The sequence below is a fragment of the Heliangelus exortis genome, chromosome 3 (assembly GCF_036169615.1).
Source record: "Heliangelus exortis chromosome 3, bHelExo1.hap1, whole genome shotgun sequence".
In the NCBI taxonomy this organism is placed as follows: Eukaryota; Metazoa; Chordata; class Aves; order Apodiformes; family Trochilidae; genus Heliangelus; species Heliangelus exortis.
Window position 1 is genome coordinate 18,777,312 of NC_092424.1, and position 19,814 is coordinate 18,797,125.

Consider the following 19,814-nt stretch of genomic DNA (forward strand, 5'->3'; position numbering starts at 1 on the left):
AATCTACTCTCAAGTAGATTTCTTCTCTAAAAGATGTTTTAGAAAAAATTAATTTCTGCACAGAAACTTCCACTCTTTAGATTTGCAGCACGGTGTTTTCAAATGTAATCTTAGACTACTAAAAGCTCTAAAGCAGTCATGTAACTGCACACTGAACACATAAGAATCATCATGTCATCTTGACTTTTCCTCTAGTTTACATCTTTTCTTTGTTCCTTTTTTAGAATATGCAAAAAGCCCTTGAAGTGAAAGCCAAATACGAACCGGACATGGTTGTCGGTGGTTATGCAGCCTTAATAAATTTGTGCTGTCGACATGATAATGTAGAAGAGGCAATGAACCTGAAAGAAAAAGTGTAAGTACACCGGCACTGAAACATGTCACAGAGATTTATGCTGATACACAGACCTTGTTGAATTAAGTAGGTTGAGTATTAACCCCCTCATCCATTTTTAATTAGGTTTCCCTACCTATATATATGCATTTATAACTGTCAAGGGTGTGGTTTTTTGAAATAAAAAATTTGCATTGTATAACTGAAGCTCAGAAGAAGCTACTTCGTATAGTCAAGGATTATCTAGGGTTTTTTAAAAGCAAGTTGCTTTTTAAAGCAATCTGTTCTGTTTTGGTTTGGGTTTGATCTGTTTTGGTTTTATTTCAAGCATACATAGTGTCTAAATTGAAGTTAGGCTTAATTTAACAGGGGAAAGTACCAGTATTGTGTGTTAGAAAGACCCTAGAATATGTTTAGAATGTGCTGCACCTGTATTGGTTTTAGAAGAGCAGTGTTTCTGAGTGATGTTACTTTAAGACAATCAATGAACATTGAACTTTAAATCTGTATTTTCAGAGGTTTGTATCTTGACTGTGAGTACAAGCTGCCAGCTAAAACATGCTGTGCATGACGTATCCTGGAGCAAATTCTTACACATCATCTTTCTGTTTGCCCCTTCTCTTTTACTCTTGAAAGCCTCTTTTTGGTTTGATGCTACAGTGAATATAGAACAAGTTGTGTTACTTCCAGATTCTCTCCCACATGCAGTTACAAGCTATTTGCTTTGGCTTTACAATAGGGTAGCAGGCAGGTGCTCATTACACCTTGCTTGTGTTTGAAATTTTGTGAAATAATTGAGCTGTGAATATCAAGAAACTTGCCACTCTGCAGCTAGCATTAGTGTATTGGTTTTGGCCACACTACCACTCTCACACAATCCCCACGGTGAGCTTGCATGAAGTAAAATTGAGTCTTGTATGGGAGCTTCACTGCAGTAACACATTTATACTGATCTGACTGGCTCAAGTGTAGCATAATATTTTGAAGTACTGACTTTGGGTTGTTACAAAAAGAAACAACAGAGAAGGAATTAATTTTAGGATTTCCAGAAAGAAGAAAACACGTACATAGCAGAAACTTCAAAATAATACCTTTTAAATTGTTACTACAGGCAAATAGTTTCCTAGACTTTATAAAAAAGAATGTAATCCTGCCCCAGCTGTATGGACTTGAGTTTTCTTCCCATGATCTGGGAAATACTCTATTTTATGCAATAACTATCAAGCAATAAACCAAACCATTTGTGTCTTTAACTTAAAGCATTTGGAGATGGGAAAGTGTGTGAATTGTATTTTTAAATTACATGTTAATGGTGCATCTTTTAAAATCGATCAGATTTTTCCTTCAATATTATAATTTTTAGCTCTCAATGCTTCTGTTTTGTTACATAGCTTTAAAATTAAATCTTTAAGCTGAATCAATAAAATGTGAATTTATGTTGATAAAATTCTTAATCTTTTAATTTCTAGCTTTCCTAAGAATTCACCTGTTGCTCTTGACACTGGAAAGTACGTAGCACTGGTAGAAGTATTAGGAAAGCATGGTAGACTAGAAGGTAATCCATATGCTTTCATTGTATGTTTCTGCTATATAATAAAGGTATCTTGCCTCAAGAATAAAAATGTGAGTTGATATTAATGGTATATCATGTCCTGAAAAGTGCTTGAACATTTTGCATACAAATTTGCATGTGAATTCAACCAGAGATGCTTGGACAGTGCAGGCCATTAGTTTTAATGGATTGGCAAGCTTGTCATTTACATTTGCACAGCTCAGTGCTTTTTGCATTTCTGCAGCTAGTTTTTATTAGCATTGCTGTTTGGATTGAGTTTGAAGATCATGACTTATGGCACAAATTGCGTATGTGCCTAGACTAATGGCTTTGTTTTTGCTTAAGAAGGTCTGAAGGCTGAACATAGAACCTATAAACATAACCTTCTCGTAAGAGCCAAGTACTGCAAAAAATAATTTAACTTTTTATAAAGTATGGATTTTTCTGTTGGTATTCTTTTATGTGTTTGTTATTGAATTTTAGAGTCAATCTGTCAAACTGCCTGGAAATTTTGGCTTTTAATGAGTGTTCTGCAAACTGCCTATTTTGTATTTCTCGATGTTTGCATTAAGCTGTTAGCTTTTTAATTTCTGTAATTTAGTCTAATATAATTCTGTAATTTACATTATTTGATCTTTAAAAGAACTCTAGGCTGTCACCGAATTGAAAAAGTGATTCTGAATATTGTGTTCTGTGATTCTGTAGAAGACTTAACACCATAAAAACGTGGTCCAAGCCTAGACACAAGTGTTACAGTTCTATACCAAACACTATACAACAAAATAAAAACAACTAATATATTTTTTCTTATAAGATCTTTTTTTTTAATTTGTCTTGGCTTACTGTTAGAAAAATATTAAACAAAGCTGATGTTTTCCAAGTCACAGTAAATCAGATCGTGACGACTTCTACTTTCAAACAGTTTGAAAAGATGAGTTTTCCTTTAAGAGCATAAATGTGCCTCAGAAAATAAAACAATTCATAAATGTAGCCAAATCTAGAGTGGTCAAAGCATCCTGTCTGTGCAATAATTAAGAACATTATAAAAATGCACTTATTCCATATACCAAAATGTTTGCTTCTGCCTTACTAATGAAGCTTAATGAACCTAATGTTTTAACATGCAGTCTGTTAGAAAGCTTTCATTGGCTCTCCTTGGCTAATTAGTATCGACACAGCAAACAGGCCCTATCGGTATCAGACCATTAGTCTGGCTGTATATACAGTGTAAACATATCTTTATTATCTGGCCTCGTGACAAGCCATCTGCTGAAGAAACAATGGGAGTGATTTAGCAGATGTTAGCATTGAACGATAAAAGCATCCATTTAGCAGAATCTTGCAGCTATAGGGCAGACTATACAGGGTTATGTGGTGCAGAGTGGGCACACAGTTCCTGTCTATAATTTGTAGTCAAAGTTGCACCAAAATGATAAAACCATGCTATTGTGGATTTATAATTGTAGTCTCGTTCAGAAATGCAAGTAGTAATTAACTTGAAATCGGCATTATATGCCAGAATTTACATTCCTGCTGGGCTTGAAATGCTGTTTTAATAGCAGTTTGTTTTCCCTACATGAAATTACCTAAGGGTCTTTTGTGTTGTTTCATTGTAGATGCTATTAACATTCTAACGGAGATGAAAGAGAAGGATGTTCCTATCTCAGAAAGAACAGTTGCATCTCTTCTCCGCATTCTGAATGCCGCTGCCATGAGAGGTGATGTTGAAGCAGTGAATCGATTACATGAGACCATAGAGAACCTGGGGTTGGCAGAAACTGCTGTCCTGCATTCCCCTCTGATTACAGTTCACATTGAAAAGTAAGCTATGCTTGGCCTTCAGATGAAACAAGTTATGATGTGATATTTATTTGTTGCATGACCTCTGCCAGCTCTACGCTGCACATTCAGGTTTGAAAATGCTCATGCACGTAAACACACGTGCACACACATGTAGTGCTTAAGTGATCCAGAAATAGTGATGAATTAATGCTTTCTTAAGTTAGCAAAGTCTGTTTTCATCAGTTGTATATCACTGTGGGAACGACAGCTGTGTTTTATGGATACATTAGAGATGAAGTGGCTGTATATTAGAATATGCTTATAAATTAGTTGGTTCTAAAGTCTGTTTGACAAGATAGTTATTCAGGGCATAATAAGTATATTCTCAGCTCTTGTGGTAAGTAGTATGTGTTTTCCCATTGCAACAGCATTAATTTGCTGTGCCATCCAATACATCTCAGGTGAGTTGAAGGGCAATTGTTGAACACTGACATATTTTTAATTCACATACTTCAAATAGTTTGATATTATTGCCAATAGACTTCTGTGTTGCTGAATTTAAATTTCAAAGATGTAGTTCATACAATCATTCTGGCAGGAAGTATCTGTAATACCATGTGTTGTACTACTTCGCATAAATTTTATTATGAAGTGTAGGATATTTGAGTTAATGTACATATGAAGAAAGTAACTACTTACTAAAATTGAGCCTTGTCCCTTTTCAGTTCCTTTACCGTATACACAATCTTTTCTTTTTTTCCCTTTTATCATTCATGTAGTTGCTGGATTTTAATATCTTGCAGGTAGTGGTTGGTCAGTTTCTTGCCATCTATTTCATGAATATGAAATTTTCTTGGCTTAAGTATAATACTATCAAATATGTGAATTTTTCATATTGTGTGAGTCATCCTCAAAGTTGCATATTAATGTGGAGTTTTTCAGTTCTTTTAGATATTCTGGATATACAGGGTCCTTATAACCTTTTCTGTATTCAAAAATCTTGTTAAAAAGATGTAACTTATCGTAGATTCATGTATGTTCTCTTAAAAATAGTATTTTAGTGTCTTGGCCAACAGTTAAAAATGTAGTGGATGACTTTTCAGTCAGCAACACTGCATTTGTTACCTCACAAGACAAAGCAGATGTTTGTGAAAGTAATTTAACTGCAATCACATGTAACTAATGTGTTGGAAAAATATGTGATGTGCTTTGCAGTGTACATTAAGAGCAGCTGCATTTTACATAATTACTTTATGCACATTGACATGCAAGCTGTACATAGTGATACTTGTTTTCACTTTGGAAGTAGTGTATGATGACGTAAATAAAGGTGTGAGCATGTGTGGATGCAGAGGGGGACAGTGAAAAGTGTTACTGGTTTGATTCTAAATTCTTTTGGATTATAAAGATTTATTATGAAAACTTTGTTTTTAAAATAAAGGGACTCTTGATGAGACCAGATTTTTAAAGGAGACAGTTATACCATCCTATGGTATGGCTTACTCACCTGTATAATCCTTTAATATGTTTCATATCTATAAATACAATACCAAGTAAGCTAATTTCCTATGTGGTTTTTGGTTTTGTTTGGTTTGTTTGGTTTGGTTTGTTTGTTTGTTTTTTTCCTGTCTTATGGGTGGAGAGACTTCCTCCCTCTCTAGTGTTAGAACAGGAGGTGGAATCTAACTCCACATAATTTTCTTGGAAGGAATAACTGAATGTTACTGATTTTTAATTACTTTTTTTTCTTGTCTCGGAGATGTTAAGGATTTTCAAAGTTAGGAGTGGCTGAAATAAGTGTGAGTCATTTCTTGCAGCAGTAGAACTTACAACTTGCTATCCTGCAGCACAAGTATCGTGCTGAAAATGCTCTCAGTTAGCTCTAGGTTGTCAGCATGCCTCTGAATTGAGCTTTGGTGTGTTTTTTTAATGTTCCACAGCAGTTGTTGTGCTAGGGTTTAGTGATCTTAATTTATTTCAGCCTTTTTAATTGCTTGTGAAGGAATCTGTGGTTTGCTTTTGAAGAATTCAACAATTGTAGATGTAAAATGTTTTCATCTACCCCTTTTCTCTGTATCTGGTTCTAAATATTCTGAAATTCTGAAGTCCTAGTGCATGTTAAAAGTAACAATTTGGAGCAGAGCATGAAGAAATAAAAAAATGTTGATGAAGAACAGTATAACTTGACAAAATCATTACATTCTAATAGAACGGACATTTTCCTCTAATATTTTGAGAAATATTTAACTGAAATAACAAGTGAGAGAACTTCCGCTATCCTTGGTTTTTTTTACCATTAATAAATTTAAGGTCAATCACCCCCTGCTTTTAATTTTACCCATTTTATTTATGAACAGTTTCTCAAGAAGCTCAAATCACATTAAAAATTGAGACCATTCACATGTGGAATCTTGGTCTTTCATCAAAGGTGATAAACCTCCCTTGGACAGTATGACAAAAGTTTTAGTTTCTAAAAGTTGCAAGGATTTGAAGAGCTTGTACTTTTTCGTAAAACATATCTTGCTTTTGAACTTTTTGGTTCTTCCAACTGATAATGGGAAAAAGTTGTGTTGCCTACACCATAAAAAAATTCATATGAAGAGTTTAAGGGCTGTAGTTTTGGCTTTTGCGCTCCCTGCCAACTGTCAGGGGTTTGAACGTGAGCCATTTTACAAAACTGAAATGGTTTGTGAATCTAACAAGCTCTGGTGCTATCCCACACTTTGATAATATCTATTTATAGGATGATAAATTAACAAATGCAGTAACAACTGATAATTTTTTCTCTTTCCAAGAAATCTGCACAATCCAACTTCCAGACAATCAAAACCAGGAATACACTTACTAAAAACTTCATGGTGGTTCCTGTCTTTTCATTAATGTAAGCTTATTTCTGCTCTCCTTGAATAATATCACCTCTGAGAAAAGAAACAAAGCAAGAAAGATCTTCAGGTTTGAAATGTACAAATACCTGTAATCAGAAGTGCTCTTAAGGAGACACAAGGAGAATAATGGGTAAACTATGAAAACATTGCTACAGATCGTATGAACAAAGTATTTTGTAATTTTAAGAAAGTGAAAACAAGCATTTAATATTTGTATTTTAAATTATCAGAAGGCTATAGGTAGATGTCATTTCTTTAAAAATGGTCTGTGTATTTTAATACAGTATTGTTTATAAAGCATAGAGAGCTGGTTTGTGATTATTCTTACATAAACCCATTTTATTTTCTTACATAATAGGTACAGCATGAATTCAGTGCCTTGACAGTTTTTCTTCTGTTGTTTTCATGAAGTTAAATTCGACCTTTGATTTTGAGTGAGAGGATTCTGTAGCCCATACAAGTTAATTAACTTATAAATTTACTTTTAAATACAGGCATCTTTTTAAATACAACGATATTTTTAGTGGGGGAAAAAACATCTAGTGGGGAGATTTTTCTCAAATTTTTAGTAGTTTTATTTCAAATACTTGTATTAAAACTGTGTGTTGCAATGAAACTAAAGATGTTTGGCTCTCTTACTCCATTATTGCAATTAGGAATTTACCACCATCAGTGCCAAAGGACAAAACTGTCTCATTTGCCCTATGGGCATGGAACAGTGATAAGATGATTTTTCGTCAAGGATCATTGGGTTATAATTAAGTTACATTCATGGCTATTGCTTTTCGAAGGATGATTGGTAAATGACAGGCTTCATGTGCTTGGTACGGACACTGTTCACCAGGGTTTTTTCTCCCTCTGTCAGAAAATCCTGTTGAGTCTGATAATGTAAATGTGGCATTTTATTCTGAACAAAAGAGCAGGGAAATGAGCTATCTTGTCTAATCATTCAGTTGTTTAACACCGACTTCCAGTTTAGACTCAATTGGCTGGAAAGCACTTGACATGTGAAGTTAGTGCTGTTCGGAACGCATGTTTGAGTAAATTTTAAAGTAAGTGACAGCTAAATTGTACCTAGGGAAATTACAAAGCCTTCAACACAGTTAATTTTTTGGGGAGGATTAGTTGTAATTGCAACACCAGTCTCCTTGAAGATTCCTTAGTATAGCAAATGAACAGAAAAACATTTAGCTCTTTCAAGAGCCCGTTCTCTTTTAACAGAATAATTTCTGTAAAGCTGATTGTACCTTGCTGAATTAACTTCCCTCTACACTAACATCTGCTTCAGATTTGTAGAGAGGGATTTGTTTTACCGGTCTACCCTCCACCCCCACCTCACAGAGTCCCTTTTTTCTTTCTACCTCTCTAGTGATTTCAGGTTTGAGAGCTTTTCAATCAGTAAACCCCTTAGGTAAATTGCCACTTCACTAAAGCTTTATGCATAATGTTGCAGCACTTCATTCCAATTAAAATCAATATTTGGAGTCTTATTTTTATCAGGCAGACTCTGGTTGGGAAAGTTGTTTATTACAAGTAAAAGGGTTAGATTTAGTGCTACATTCTTGAAGCAAGAGGGGAGTGGCTTGTTGGAGTTGGAGGGGGGTGTTATAGCCATGCATGTTATAGCCTGCAACAGACGATGTTCTGCAGACATACAGACATCTGAGTTGTTGAGTCCCCTTCTCTGGAGACATTCAAAACCCTCCTGGATGCAGCCCTGTGTAATGTGCTGTTGGTGATCCTGCTTTGGAGAGTTGGACTAGATGATCTCTAGAGGTCCCTTCCAACTCTGATAATTCTGTGTTTCTGTGAGTAATTTTATCTCTTCAAATAGCTTTGTGTGAATAAAATTGCCCACAGTATCTTGAACTTCGAGGCATCCTAAATGGAAACCAGAAGAATCAAAAAACTTTCAGTATCTTATCCCTACCATCAGTTTACTTGAAAGATAATGCTGAAGTAGGACTCTTCTGGGATTACATGAGGGCTAAATGTACTGCAGTGATGACTGTGGCTCCTTCTGTAATTCGAAAATAATAGTATATCTTCTTTTTAAAAGAACAAGTTTCAGAGTGAGGGAAAAATACTCTTAATCTTTAAGTGGAGCAGGTGTTAGCCCTGAATAGATAATACTTGTGAATGACTTAGAGCTGTAGTATCTGGACAACTCAAAGTGAAGCATGGATCATCTGTGTTCACATTTAAGTACTATTTTGTTCAGACTGACACTGAAAATGAGATTTTTTTTTTTCCCACCATGGATATGAGTATATAGGCTTTACTACTTTTTTTGCTTGGTCCATATTAATTAAAGAGCAATCCTGGACCAGGTTTTTAATGTAGTAGTGTAGTAAGTATCCTTTACTGTAGTAGTATATTAGGTATCCTTTGGGAAGGTAAAAAGATGTTTGACGTGCATACGTTTGAAGAGAAAGACTGCCAAATATTTTCAAATGTACAGCTAATTTTTAGCCTAAAACCTTATGTTTAAATAGCATTTTCTAAAAACGTGGGAGGTCTTTTTTGTGCAGTTATTTAAGTTTGTGAGTCATAACAAGAAACACATCAAAATGTTACCTGTACTCAAAATTTGAAGCTACAGGAAGTTCCTAATTTGCATTGGGCTTTTCTAAAGGGACTGTAAAACTGTGTAGAAAGTAGTTGCTGATACTTACGTGGAGTTAATTGCAGCTTATGACAATTAAGAAGTACTGCAGGTTGTTGAATAAATCATATTAACTCAAGTACAAGGATAAGCTTGATTTTTTTTTTTTTTTCCGTTGCAGAAGTAGTACCAACAATTCCTTTGTAGAGTAACTTTTGAACTCTTGTACCTTTTGTTGTTTCGTAGCTAGTTCTTGCCAGTTTTATCAATTATCTGTTTTATAAACATAATTTTTTAGTAAACTGTGAGTCACTGTTTAGTTTTAAAAGCAACAGAACAACTGTATCTGAACTCGATATATTGAAAACAAATGTTTAGTAAATTAGTGTGTAAGATACTGACTTAATTGCAGGCTTACTCAGGCACATTTGGGCATTAAATACCAGTAACAAGTACAGTATTTTTACTTTTGTTCTTTGACTTTTTTTTCCTCTATAAATACAGTGGTAATGCCTTCAAAAGTATACATTTAGAGACTAGAGGACTCTTAATGTTCCTGTTTGAAATTACATTCCAATTATTCATTCATTTCTTGATAGCTTTGACCTAAAAACAGCCACTTCAGTCCTTTGGGAATACAGTAAGACATTACTGTGGCTGTTTGAACATCAATCTGAAAAGCTAGGTTTATTACTGAAAACTTAGATTTGAATGTGTAAATATTGTTAAGACTCCTTATAAATTGAGTAGGTTTCTGTAAAACTGTTCTTATATGTTAACTGAACTTGCATCTAAAGCAGAAGAAAAATACTGATTATATAAAGCTTTATATCTGTCTATGGTAACTACCATAATATTTCTCTTTTATGACAGTAATCTAGCCTGCAACATCTACTTGCAGTTTTGAAATTAACCTGTAATTTAGTCTTCACCCCAAATGACAAAAATTCAAATGACTCCATGGGGCGCCAGAAGATGCACTCTAAACAGGGCTCGGTAAGGGGTATAAGGTAAAAATCCATCATCTTAGGCTCATTTTTAGAATGCCAGTATTACTGAGCAAAAGCAATTCCTCTTCTGTGTTCTACTCTTAGAAATTTTTAAAATATTAGTGTAAATTAATATAGTAGTCTAGATCACTGCATGAAAAAGCAAAATTTGTGCTGCACAAGAAATGCAGTGTGAGGAGAGGACAACTTAATCTGGCTTGTTTTAACAGTAATACCTGAATTTAAGGTTCAGCCGATCAATAACACTGTTGCTTCAGGAATGCAAAAACATTTCAAGTCAGTTTTATTATGGCCTTCATCTGTTGCTGTTAGATGGTGGTTTTGGGCTGTTTTTTGGTTTTGTTTGGTTTTCCCCTGGCTACTTCCTCCACCCTTTTTTTGTAAGCTTTTTTAACACCTAAAAGGCAGTTTTATTGACTGTGCCGCTACTTACTGTGTGTTGTGTGTGTGTCATCTTGGTTTGTTTCAATTTCAGTTTAAACCTTATCCTTCAAAGATGAACTTCACATACCAGTGTTTTAGTAGTTGTTCTATGTTGGGTTTGATTCGTTTATTTACATTAGTTGTTAATGCTTTGAAAAAGGGTCTGCTTTAGTTCCCTTAGTTGCACAGTGCAGAATGTTAATTCATGTTGTTATTTTGAGTTTGATGGCTTTTATGGCTTTTCAGTTTTGCATTTTAACTGTGAATACTTCTGAAGGTATTCATACTGTATACACAAGGAAAAAAATCAGCAAAGGACTGAGATGCCAACAATGGAACTGTTGTATTTGTACTGTTCAAAGGCTTCTGAACAAGTACATTAAAAAAACTCAGCATCTCAGGCACTGATTTACTAGTACCATGGATGGGCCAGCATTTTGGGACATTGATACATTGTTGAATCACATTGTTATTGCAAAATTATACATTAGATTATGACCTTTATGCAGAACGGAAAAAAAATAGCTCTGCGATTGTGACAGCTGAAAATCAACATCATTTATAGTCTGTTAAGGTGTAAAACAAGTACAAAGCAGTGTAAAGAGCTGTGGTTTGGTTGGTTAACTCTGAAGATCTATACTGAAATTAGAATTCTATGGAAACATTTTAAAGGGCTATTTAAAAATGTTTAAATAAAATAATCTCACCAGACATATTTGGAGTTAATATAATGTGCACAATATTGCTTATTAATAAGAAAAATAGAACTGAGATTTCTGTAGAATTGAGGTTTTGTCACAATACTACATAGCAACTTAAGGATTTTACTTCAGAAATTAAATGCATCCAGTGATGAAAACTATGTACACCTTTGGTTAACTTGGAGTGAACAGCAGTCCTGCAGTCAAAAATTAAATGGCCCAGAGATATAAGCATAAATTTAGTTCTGGTTTCAATTGTGTGGCTGTCAAGCATACATGGTATTTCTTTCTGTGAAAACTTATATCTGTTATTTTAAAATAATGCTGATGTCTTGGGGAGGGAGGATACACTGTTGGATTATGGACTGTTGAATGACTTTTCCTTGACCTTTTCAAGACTAAGGTGGGTTGAGCATGCAGTGCTTATGTGTGGAATGTTTATATTGTTTTTATTCTTGTTTTGCTTCATTCCTCAAGGGATGACATGCCTGCAGCTCTGGAAGCTTTAATCAACTGTTACAAGAAGTATGGTAAAATTCTTCAGGTTCATAACATCTACTGTAGACTGATAGAAAAAGGAGATGCTGATCTTCTGCAAAAGGGTTAGTTGCATGTAGTCAAATGCTGTCTGGTTATATGGAGTGTTTTTTGAAGGCTTTTCTGCCATGATTTGTGTATCATTTTTTTCAATTGAAAGAAAAAAAAACCTGTCAGTGTTTATATGTATAACTTTAAAGCACTTTGCTTACATTCTTCAAATTGAAAATTGATATTAATGTTGAAGAATCCTAATATTTGGATAATAGAGCATCAAGCTCTGAAAGTTTAGTGGAAATTTTTGTTCAAACTACATTTATTACTGTTAAGAAACGATTTGATAGTAACACAACAGTAAAAAAGCACATCTGTTGTTCGTATAGCTGTACAGTTATGAAATCCTATATCCTCACTCTCTACAAATAGGAAATGCCAGTATATAGTCTATTTTGTTGAATGTAAGTAAAAATATAGTACAGATAAACAGAAAACCATTTTAAATATGCTCAACTGCAAAGCTAAACCAAATTGTGTAATATGTGGTAATCATTCTGGATGTTTCAAAATTTATTTCCCTATAATTTATTATTTAAATTTTGTGATGTCAGGAATATAGTAGTATTAGGACATACATATTAAACTGCTTCAGTATGTTTAGTAAATTAATGAGTTTTGTTCTCTTTAGTTTCAGATTTTATAAGCAGAGAATATGGTGACATGATGGCCCTTTATGATCTCTTCTTTGCCTTCTTGCAAACAGGAAAATACAAAGAGGCCAGGAAGGTCATTGAGGTGGGATTTTAACTATAGTACTTTAATTGTGCAGCTATTTAGACTCTTAATTAGAAGCATTTTAAGTTTTTAACATTCAATTAGACTTGTTCTGATTCATGTTAATATAATTCAATCCAAATAATAATAAAAAAAAAACACTCGTCCAGCTTTATTTTGTATAATTACAGTTGAGAAGAGAGACAGTTGTCTTGTGTACTGGAAGTATTTCCTCACTTCTTCAAATTCACTGTTACATATCAAAATTATATTTGCATATTAAATATCGGATTGTAGAACAATTAAATTAAAACTGGCATTCCTGGGTGTAAAGTTGCTAATCCTCTTTCCGAAGGAATTCTTTGTTCTTAAAAGCACTGGAATTTAATTTGCTGCAGACCATGCTCAGATTTATTTGTAATGCTTGTCTACAAGTTAATCAGCCAAACAAGCGCTGTCTGCTACTATTTGGCATTTAATTTAGCATTTCTTCTCTCTCTCTCTTTTTCAGGATAGTAAGCAGCTTATAGGAAGTGGTAGGTGACAAACTTGGTCTATTTAGGATTAGTATATTTTATCTAGACTTGATTGAAATTGTGCTTCCTGAAATTGATAAGTCAAAGGGGCAGCTGCAGAGTCTGCCCAGATTGTGATTATTTTTCTTCTTAACACAGTTGTATGTTTTTAAAATGCTGCATAAGTTTCCTGATTAATATGTAGGAGGGAGGTATCTAGCAGAAAATGTAGCACTTTGTCCTCATAATTTTTGTGTTATGTACACGTACAACTCAGCAACCTAATATTGATATTGGGGCTTTTTTTTCCTTCCTAAGACCAAGTATACTTCTCTCCTAATTGCCCCTAGAGTACTTGGAACACCAGTTATCACTACTTGAACTATCTAATAGAATTCTTGCATTCAAAAAACCTTAACTGAGCATCTGCTTGTTTATCTGGTGAAACGATATTGTCCTGTTGCTGGGTGTGTGGAAATGCTAAGCACAATGTTGAAACTCTGATTATTTTTCTTCTCTGTGTGTTTTCTGGAGCTCAGAGTCTTACATTGTGTAAGAACAGAAATATCAATATCTGACAGACGATGACACTGCAGAGTTCAGTTCTTTTATAGTGATTAAAGCATATAGGAGGTAAAAGGATGAAGTCTGAGAAATGGAAGTAAAATTTAAGTTAATAAAGCTGGTACTTTTTCTTTGATACTGTTACTTAATTTCTCAAAACTTTCATTTGTGGCTATAGTTCAGAACATATGAGTAGGACAATAAGCAAATTATAGATTGTTTGGGCTTTGAAAACTGTTGTTTTTTTGGTGTCAAATTATCTCTGCCAGTATTTGGTATTTGGTAATTGATTAGCAGATTTTTAGTAACCACAGACACTTGGGTGTAAATCTGAACACCTCATGTCTGGAAACTAAATGAAATTTTTCCTGGCCTTTTTTTCTACTTAGAGTAGGTTTTCTTTTGCCTGACTTCTGTGAAGTATGAAGTAGGGTTTTGCACATGTTTTAAGTACCAGAATTTTTAGGAGCATGGGAATTTAACTAGGAATAGTATGCATGAATTCTACCACTGGATAAAGTGGCACAAAATCAGTTACTATATTGTGTGTTTTAGTATGGGTTTATTATGTAACAATATGTTAAGTATTTTCAAAGAATTTTTTTCACAAAGAAAGGGCTAATGTGGTGGAAATCTGCTTTATTCTAGCTGTACCTGGAGACTCCTGAGTCCTTGAAGTTATGCTGGAAGATGCTCTTTTGTTTCCTATTCATCATGCTTTGATGTACTACAGCAACCAGTGGTAGAACATTTTCCCCATAAGAAACTAAAGTTCTACCTCTGGGTGCTGTAGTACATCAAAGCATGATTTAGTCTTAAGTTCTTAACTGCACCTCAGCTGATAAGTTAGCTTTTGTCCTGAGTCCTGAGACATGATCAAAGGTGATCATGGCAAAGCAAAGTTGGTACCATGAGATCACATACTAGTTTGATTTCCCTTGGAGTAGCACAGCATGTCTTATGTGACATCAAATCTAGCTCTAGTTCCTTAGGAACTTTTCCTTTACTTGGAAAGAAAGTTTAATTGCCTTCTTTTTTTCTTTTTTTTTTTCCCTCCCTTTTTTTTAAAAAAAAAAAAAAAATCAAATCAACACATTTTTACTTCAGCTAAGCTAAATTTCAGAAAAACTAATATAGACAAAAAGAAAAGGATATGAATACTTTAGCTTCATATCTGTTGCCAGAACTGGACAATTGAATTTCCTTATGTGTCTTCAGCTGTTGACTTCCACTTTATTAACCTGATGAAGCTGATGGTTGAGAGCTGGATGGATGTGAAGGTTATTCAGTAGAGTGACAATGAAAAGGAGAATGTTACACCACTTTGAAGGAGTCTACTTTCTTTCTTGTTGTTCTTTTTGTTTGCATGCTGCTTGGAGCTTTAAACATTTCACTGCCCCAAGGTAGTTTGAATATAGCTGTTGATCCAGCTTCAATTGTTTGGTCATTACTGAGTTTTGCACTGAGATTTGATACTTGCAGCTCTTTTACATGCATGATGGTTGAATATTTCTAGACTTGCCCCTTTTCCTTAATTTATTAATAATGCAGAATGCAGTAATCAAAATATTCTCTGAATCTACATGTAATTGAGCCCATGTCCACTCCTGGCTCTTTCTTGTAGAGTTACAAGAGTTACACAGTCCAGCAGCAGAGGAGAAAGGCACTATGGATCTGCTTAGCAAAAATCTAAACCATGTTTTCATGAAGTAGAAATGAAAAACAGTTTTCACCTATCAGTAAAGTATGCAAGATTTTAGATGTGTTAAATTGATTTCTGTGCTGTTTTGAAAAATAATTTCACCTTAAACTGTACTTTATTGTACTTCTGTGAAAAAATCAAAACAAGCACCACATTTAGAAAGGTATCAGGTCACTGGCATTTTTCGTTAGGAGATTATGGACTCTTGGGGTAGGAACTAGAAGTTGGTAGACACACTGGAGTGTTTTTTGTTGTTTAACAGATACTTGAAATCTTTATAGAACAAATCACATCAGCTAATAAATTAAAGTTGTTCCCCAGTGAAAGATGAAAAGCTCTTGTTTCTGCTATGTTTGTAGTTTTACTGGAAATTAAGACTGAGAGATGATTACAGTATTTGGGACAGAGGGAAAAACTCAGAACTGTCAGGAATAATTTTTTAGTAGAAGTCCAACCTATAAAAATTTGCTACCACAAGAGGAATCTCCCTTGAAAATGGCTTCAAAGTTTTTTAACCAGATTTTAATTACCTTCCTCATCTCCTCATAATAAATATATACTGTATATTTAGTAATTAAGTATAATATATTATATATTGTTATATATTATAATATATATAAATATATGTTTAGTAATTAAATATATCATGCCATATTTCCCATACACATCTCAGTAAATTTATGTGAAGAATTGAGGGACAAATGGTTGTAAATATTTTAATGAAATGTGTTCTAATGTGAGTAAATGCAAGAAAAGGTGTTTGCTGCTGAAATGCAAGATCAGACAAAGGGATTGTTTTATGTGAGTTTCATGTACAGGAATATATCTATCAACAGATGTCATGTTAATTCAAGAGGTAAATAAATTTAAGCAAAGAATTGTGACATCCACTGTCAGCAGACCTCAAGACACCAGTTGCCATTGGATTTAATCTACCATAAAAACAATGAGAATATTTCTACTTGATGTTGAGAGATTACAACCTTCTTTCATCCAGATTGCATTTTTAAGAGTCTACATTGTGAAATTGAGTCCTGATGATTTTATGCTGGAGATAAACTCTTGGGAGACGATGTTTTCTTGATTTGTGACAGCAGGATTTAGGTGTAATTTAATGATGGTTATATCTAGTGTCTGAATCTACCTACAAAGAGTTATTTTGGTCCTGTTAAGGAAAGCATGAAGCTGATTAGAAAATAATTCAAATATTTGTGAGTGTTGAACACATTGCATTAGGTAATGGTGGTCTGAGACTGAGGAGTTTGTAGGGGATGTAATGGCTTTTATTAGAGTCACTGTATACAGCTGAGAGGGAAAGGATAAAGAGATGTAACCCCCATAATTACAAGTAATGATTTATTACTTTTTTTATATATTGTGTAGTATTATTCTAACAGAAGCATTACTTTTCCTTATGAAACTGGACTCTGATGTAGATATTGATGAAGTTGGATTTTGTGTCCATGCATATGTGCCTGTGTATATGTGGGTCAAAAATAAGGGTGCTTACTATTCAGTGCACATGATTTACAGATACTTAAAAACTGCTTCCTTAAAAGAAAGCAGATGACTGTTTCAAAACAGCTAATTTGGTAAAGGAGATGACTACGAAAGAAATTTTTTCCAGGAAGGGAGAGGGCAATGTGTTTGGAATGAGAGGTCATGCTAAGAGGTGTGCATACTTTCTTGCCTCCAAGGACTTCATGTTAGAGGAAGGATTGTACTGAGTTTCGTAATGTTTTTTTAATGCATCATACAACATAAAACCACAGTGCAAAGCAAAAAACAAATTTTTGCTCTGTTTTGAGTGTAGGGCATCTGTGTTCTGTTTTGAGCAGCAATTTTGGCTTGCCTAAGGATTTTGTTATAATAATACTTAACAGCATAATTTCTCTTGGAAGTCTTACTGGTAATGTTGGACATTCCAATAATACTTAAATATACATCAGTCTCAGTTGTGATGAGTAATGCTAGAGCTGTAAAGCTATTTTCTATTTTAATTTTGGTATCTGTAGGCAAAAAACTTGGGGTTTTTTGTATTTTTTTGTAGACATTTTTGTGGAATCAGGCAAAAAACTGTCTTTAAATTATGAACTTCCATCAAATGTTCTGCTTTCACTGATGCTTATATTAGAGAGAGCTGTTAAAAATGACACACATCAGTTCCTATAGCTGTCTATTCTAGGTTGTCTCTTTGGAGAAGTAACACATTTTCTTGCAAGACATTGGTTTGGCATCTGAATCTCAGTAACTGGTTCTGGTACTGGTAACATAAGTCTTCTATGGTTATGGATGTAACTCATCATGAAACATTCTTCTTTAGCAGCATTAGCTGTCTCTTATTATTACTGGCTTTTTCAGCTGCAAAGAAAGGAATTAATGGATCTACCTATTAAAAATATGCCATCAGAAAGTGCAGCATGGTTGATGTTTATAAAATTTGGCTGTTTCTTTCCAGTATGTTTGGATTGGTGATTATAGTAGAATTGCTTCCCTAAGAAAAGATGAACTTTGGGGAAAAAATGCAAGGATTTAGAAGAAAACAAAAAACACATAAGAAGGGCAGCGTTAAACTTGAATGGTTCATATCAGTGTGTTATTCTCAGTGAAATTATATTGTGAAAGGTGAGAATAAGATGTCCAGGTTTGTAACAATTATTTTGCCAAGCAGTGCCCAGGAGGAATTTCTGGAAGTACAGAGATGGAAGGTTAAAACAAAAGAGTAGTCCATCTCCTGTCACAAATACACCAAATGAAAAATACTTTTACAGTAGCTATTACAGTTACTGAACACTAATGTAGAAAAACTTGAATATTTGTGTCATTATCTAAAAATCTGGAAAAACATGGAATAGATTCCTCTCTGACAGGTCAGTGTTTTCTCAGACAATCTGCTTTCTTTCAGCTATAATAGGTAGAAATTAGCTCAAATAAAAATGCTAGAACAGAAAAGATTTTTCTGTTGATTGGACCCCTTTAATTACCTGTCTCAAGTGTCAAGACTAAGAAGGAGGAGAACAAATCAGATGCTTTCAATGCTTTAGCACTGTTGTATTCACATGATTTTTGAATGCTGCTTGGTAAGAATTCCTCTAGAGATGAAACATATTTTTACCCCTTCAGGTTAGTTTTCTGTTCTCTGTGTGAAGGTATAGAATCAGTAGATAAATTAGTTTAGGTTTGCAAATTGAGCCTTGGATACTTAGTAACAAATGTGATCAAAAGTGTGGAATGATCTGTAGGTGAGTTTTGCGTAGTCTGGACAAGAAACAGTATATATAACACTCATGAAATTACAGAATCATGGAATCATTTTGTTTGTAAAAGATCTTCAAGTGCAACCATTAATCCAGCACTTCTACGTCTTCCACTAAACCTAAGCACAGCATCTACACTTTATCTTGTCTTTTAAATAACTCCAGGGATGGTGACTCAGCCACTTCCCTGGGCAGCCAGTGCCAGACAGCCCTCTCAGGTCTCAGAATTTATCCAGTCTGAACCTTCCCTGGCACAATCTGAGACCATTTCCGCTTGTTCTGTCGCTTGTTACTTAGGAGAAGAAACCAACCACCACCTCACTACAACCTCCTTTCAGGTAGTTGTAGAGAACAATAAGGTCTTCCCCCAGCCTCCTTTTCTCCCAGCTTAAACAGCCCCACTTCCTATAGATGCTTCTCCTAAGACTTGTTCTCTGGGCCCTTTACCAGCTTTGTTGCTCCTTGGACATGCTCCAGCACGATTCGTGGCTTGGATGGGTATACATTTTGCTGGATTAAAAAATTGGCTGGATTAAAACAATGGCTGGCTGCCTGGGCCCCAAAAGTTGTGATAAATATATTTAAATCTAGGTGGCAGACAGTCACAATTGCTCAGCTGGTGGTCAGTCACAAGTTCCTGTCAGCTGAGTGTGAGCCAGCAGTGAGCCCAGGTGGCCAAGAAAGCCAAAAGCATTCTCACTTTTATCAGAAATAGTGTGAGCAGCAGAACTAGGAAAGTGATTGTGCCCCTGCCACACCTCAAAAGCTGTTGTTTATTTATGAAAATGAGAGGATAAAGAAGGATCAATTGTGCATTGTTTTCCAATACAGAGAAGAGAGGCTTCAAATGAAGCTAGTAGAAGCATGGCTGAAAATGAACTGAATGTGGTGGTATTTTAGTTGTTTGGTAGTTGAGGGAACCCTTTACCAAAAGATCTTACGAACTGCAAATCTTAGGGGATTACAGAGAAAACCAGGAAATTTCACAGAAGAGGAATCCCTTACTGGAAACAGTGAACCACTGAACCTCAAATAGGAGGCTAAACAAGTGCTAAGGAGGGAAGAATTTTGGGGTTTTCTGTCATTTTGTATTCTCCTGTAAACCCTGCTAAGGGGAGGATAACAAGCTAGATGAACCTTTGTTTTGGTACAGTACAACAGTTTTATTTATTCCAA

The 19,814-nt window shown here is 34.7% G+C and overlaps 1 protein-coding gene across 1 annotated transcript in view; it reads left to right on the forward strand.

Annotated features, from left to right (window-relative positions):
- The window catches only part of LRPPRC (leucine rich pentatricopeptide repeat containing), an 84,369-nt gene that overhangs the window by 34,957 nt on the left and 29,598 nt on the right, over positions 1-19,814 (forward strand). Inside the window, exons 21-25 of the mRNA XM_071739450.1 lie at positions 225-355; positions 1,804-1,889; positions 3,503-3,707; positions 11,770-11,894; positions 12,515-12,621. Coding sequence (XP_071595551.1) covers positions 225-355; positions 1,804-1,889; positions 3,503-3,707; positions 11,770-11,894; positions 12,515-12,621 — 654 coding nt within the window. The remainder of the gene's footprint in view (positions 1-224; positions 356-1,803; positions 1,890-3,502; positions 3,708-11,769; positions 11,895-12,514; positions 12,622-19,814) is intronic.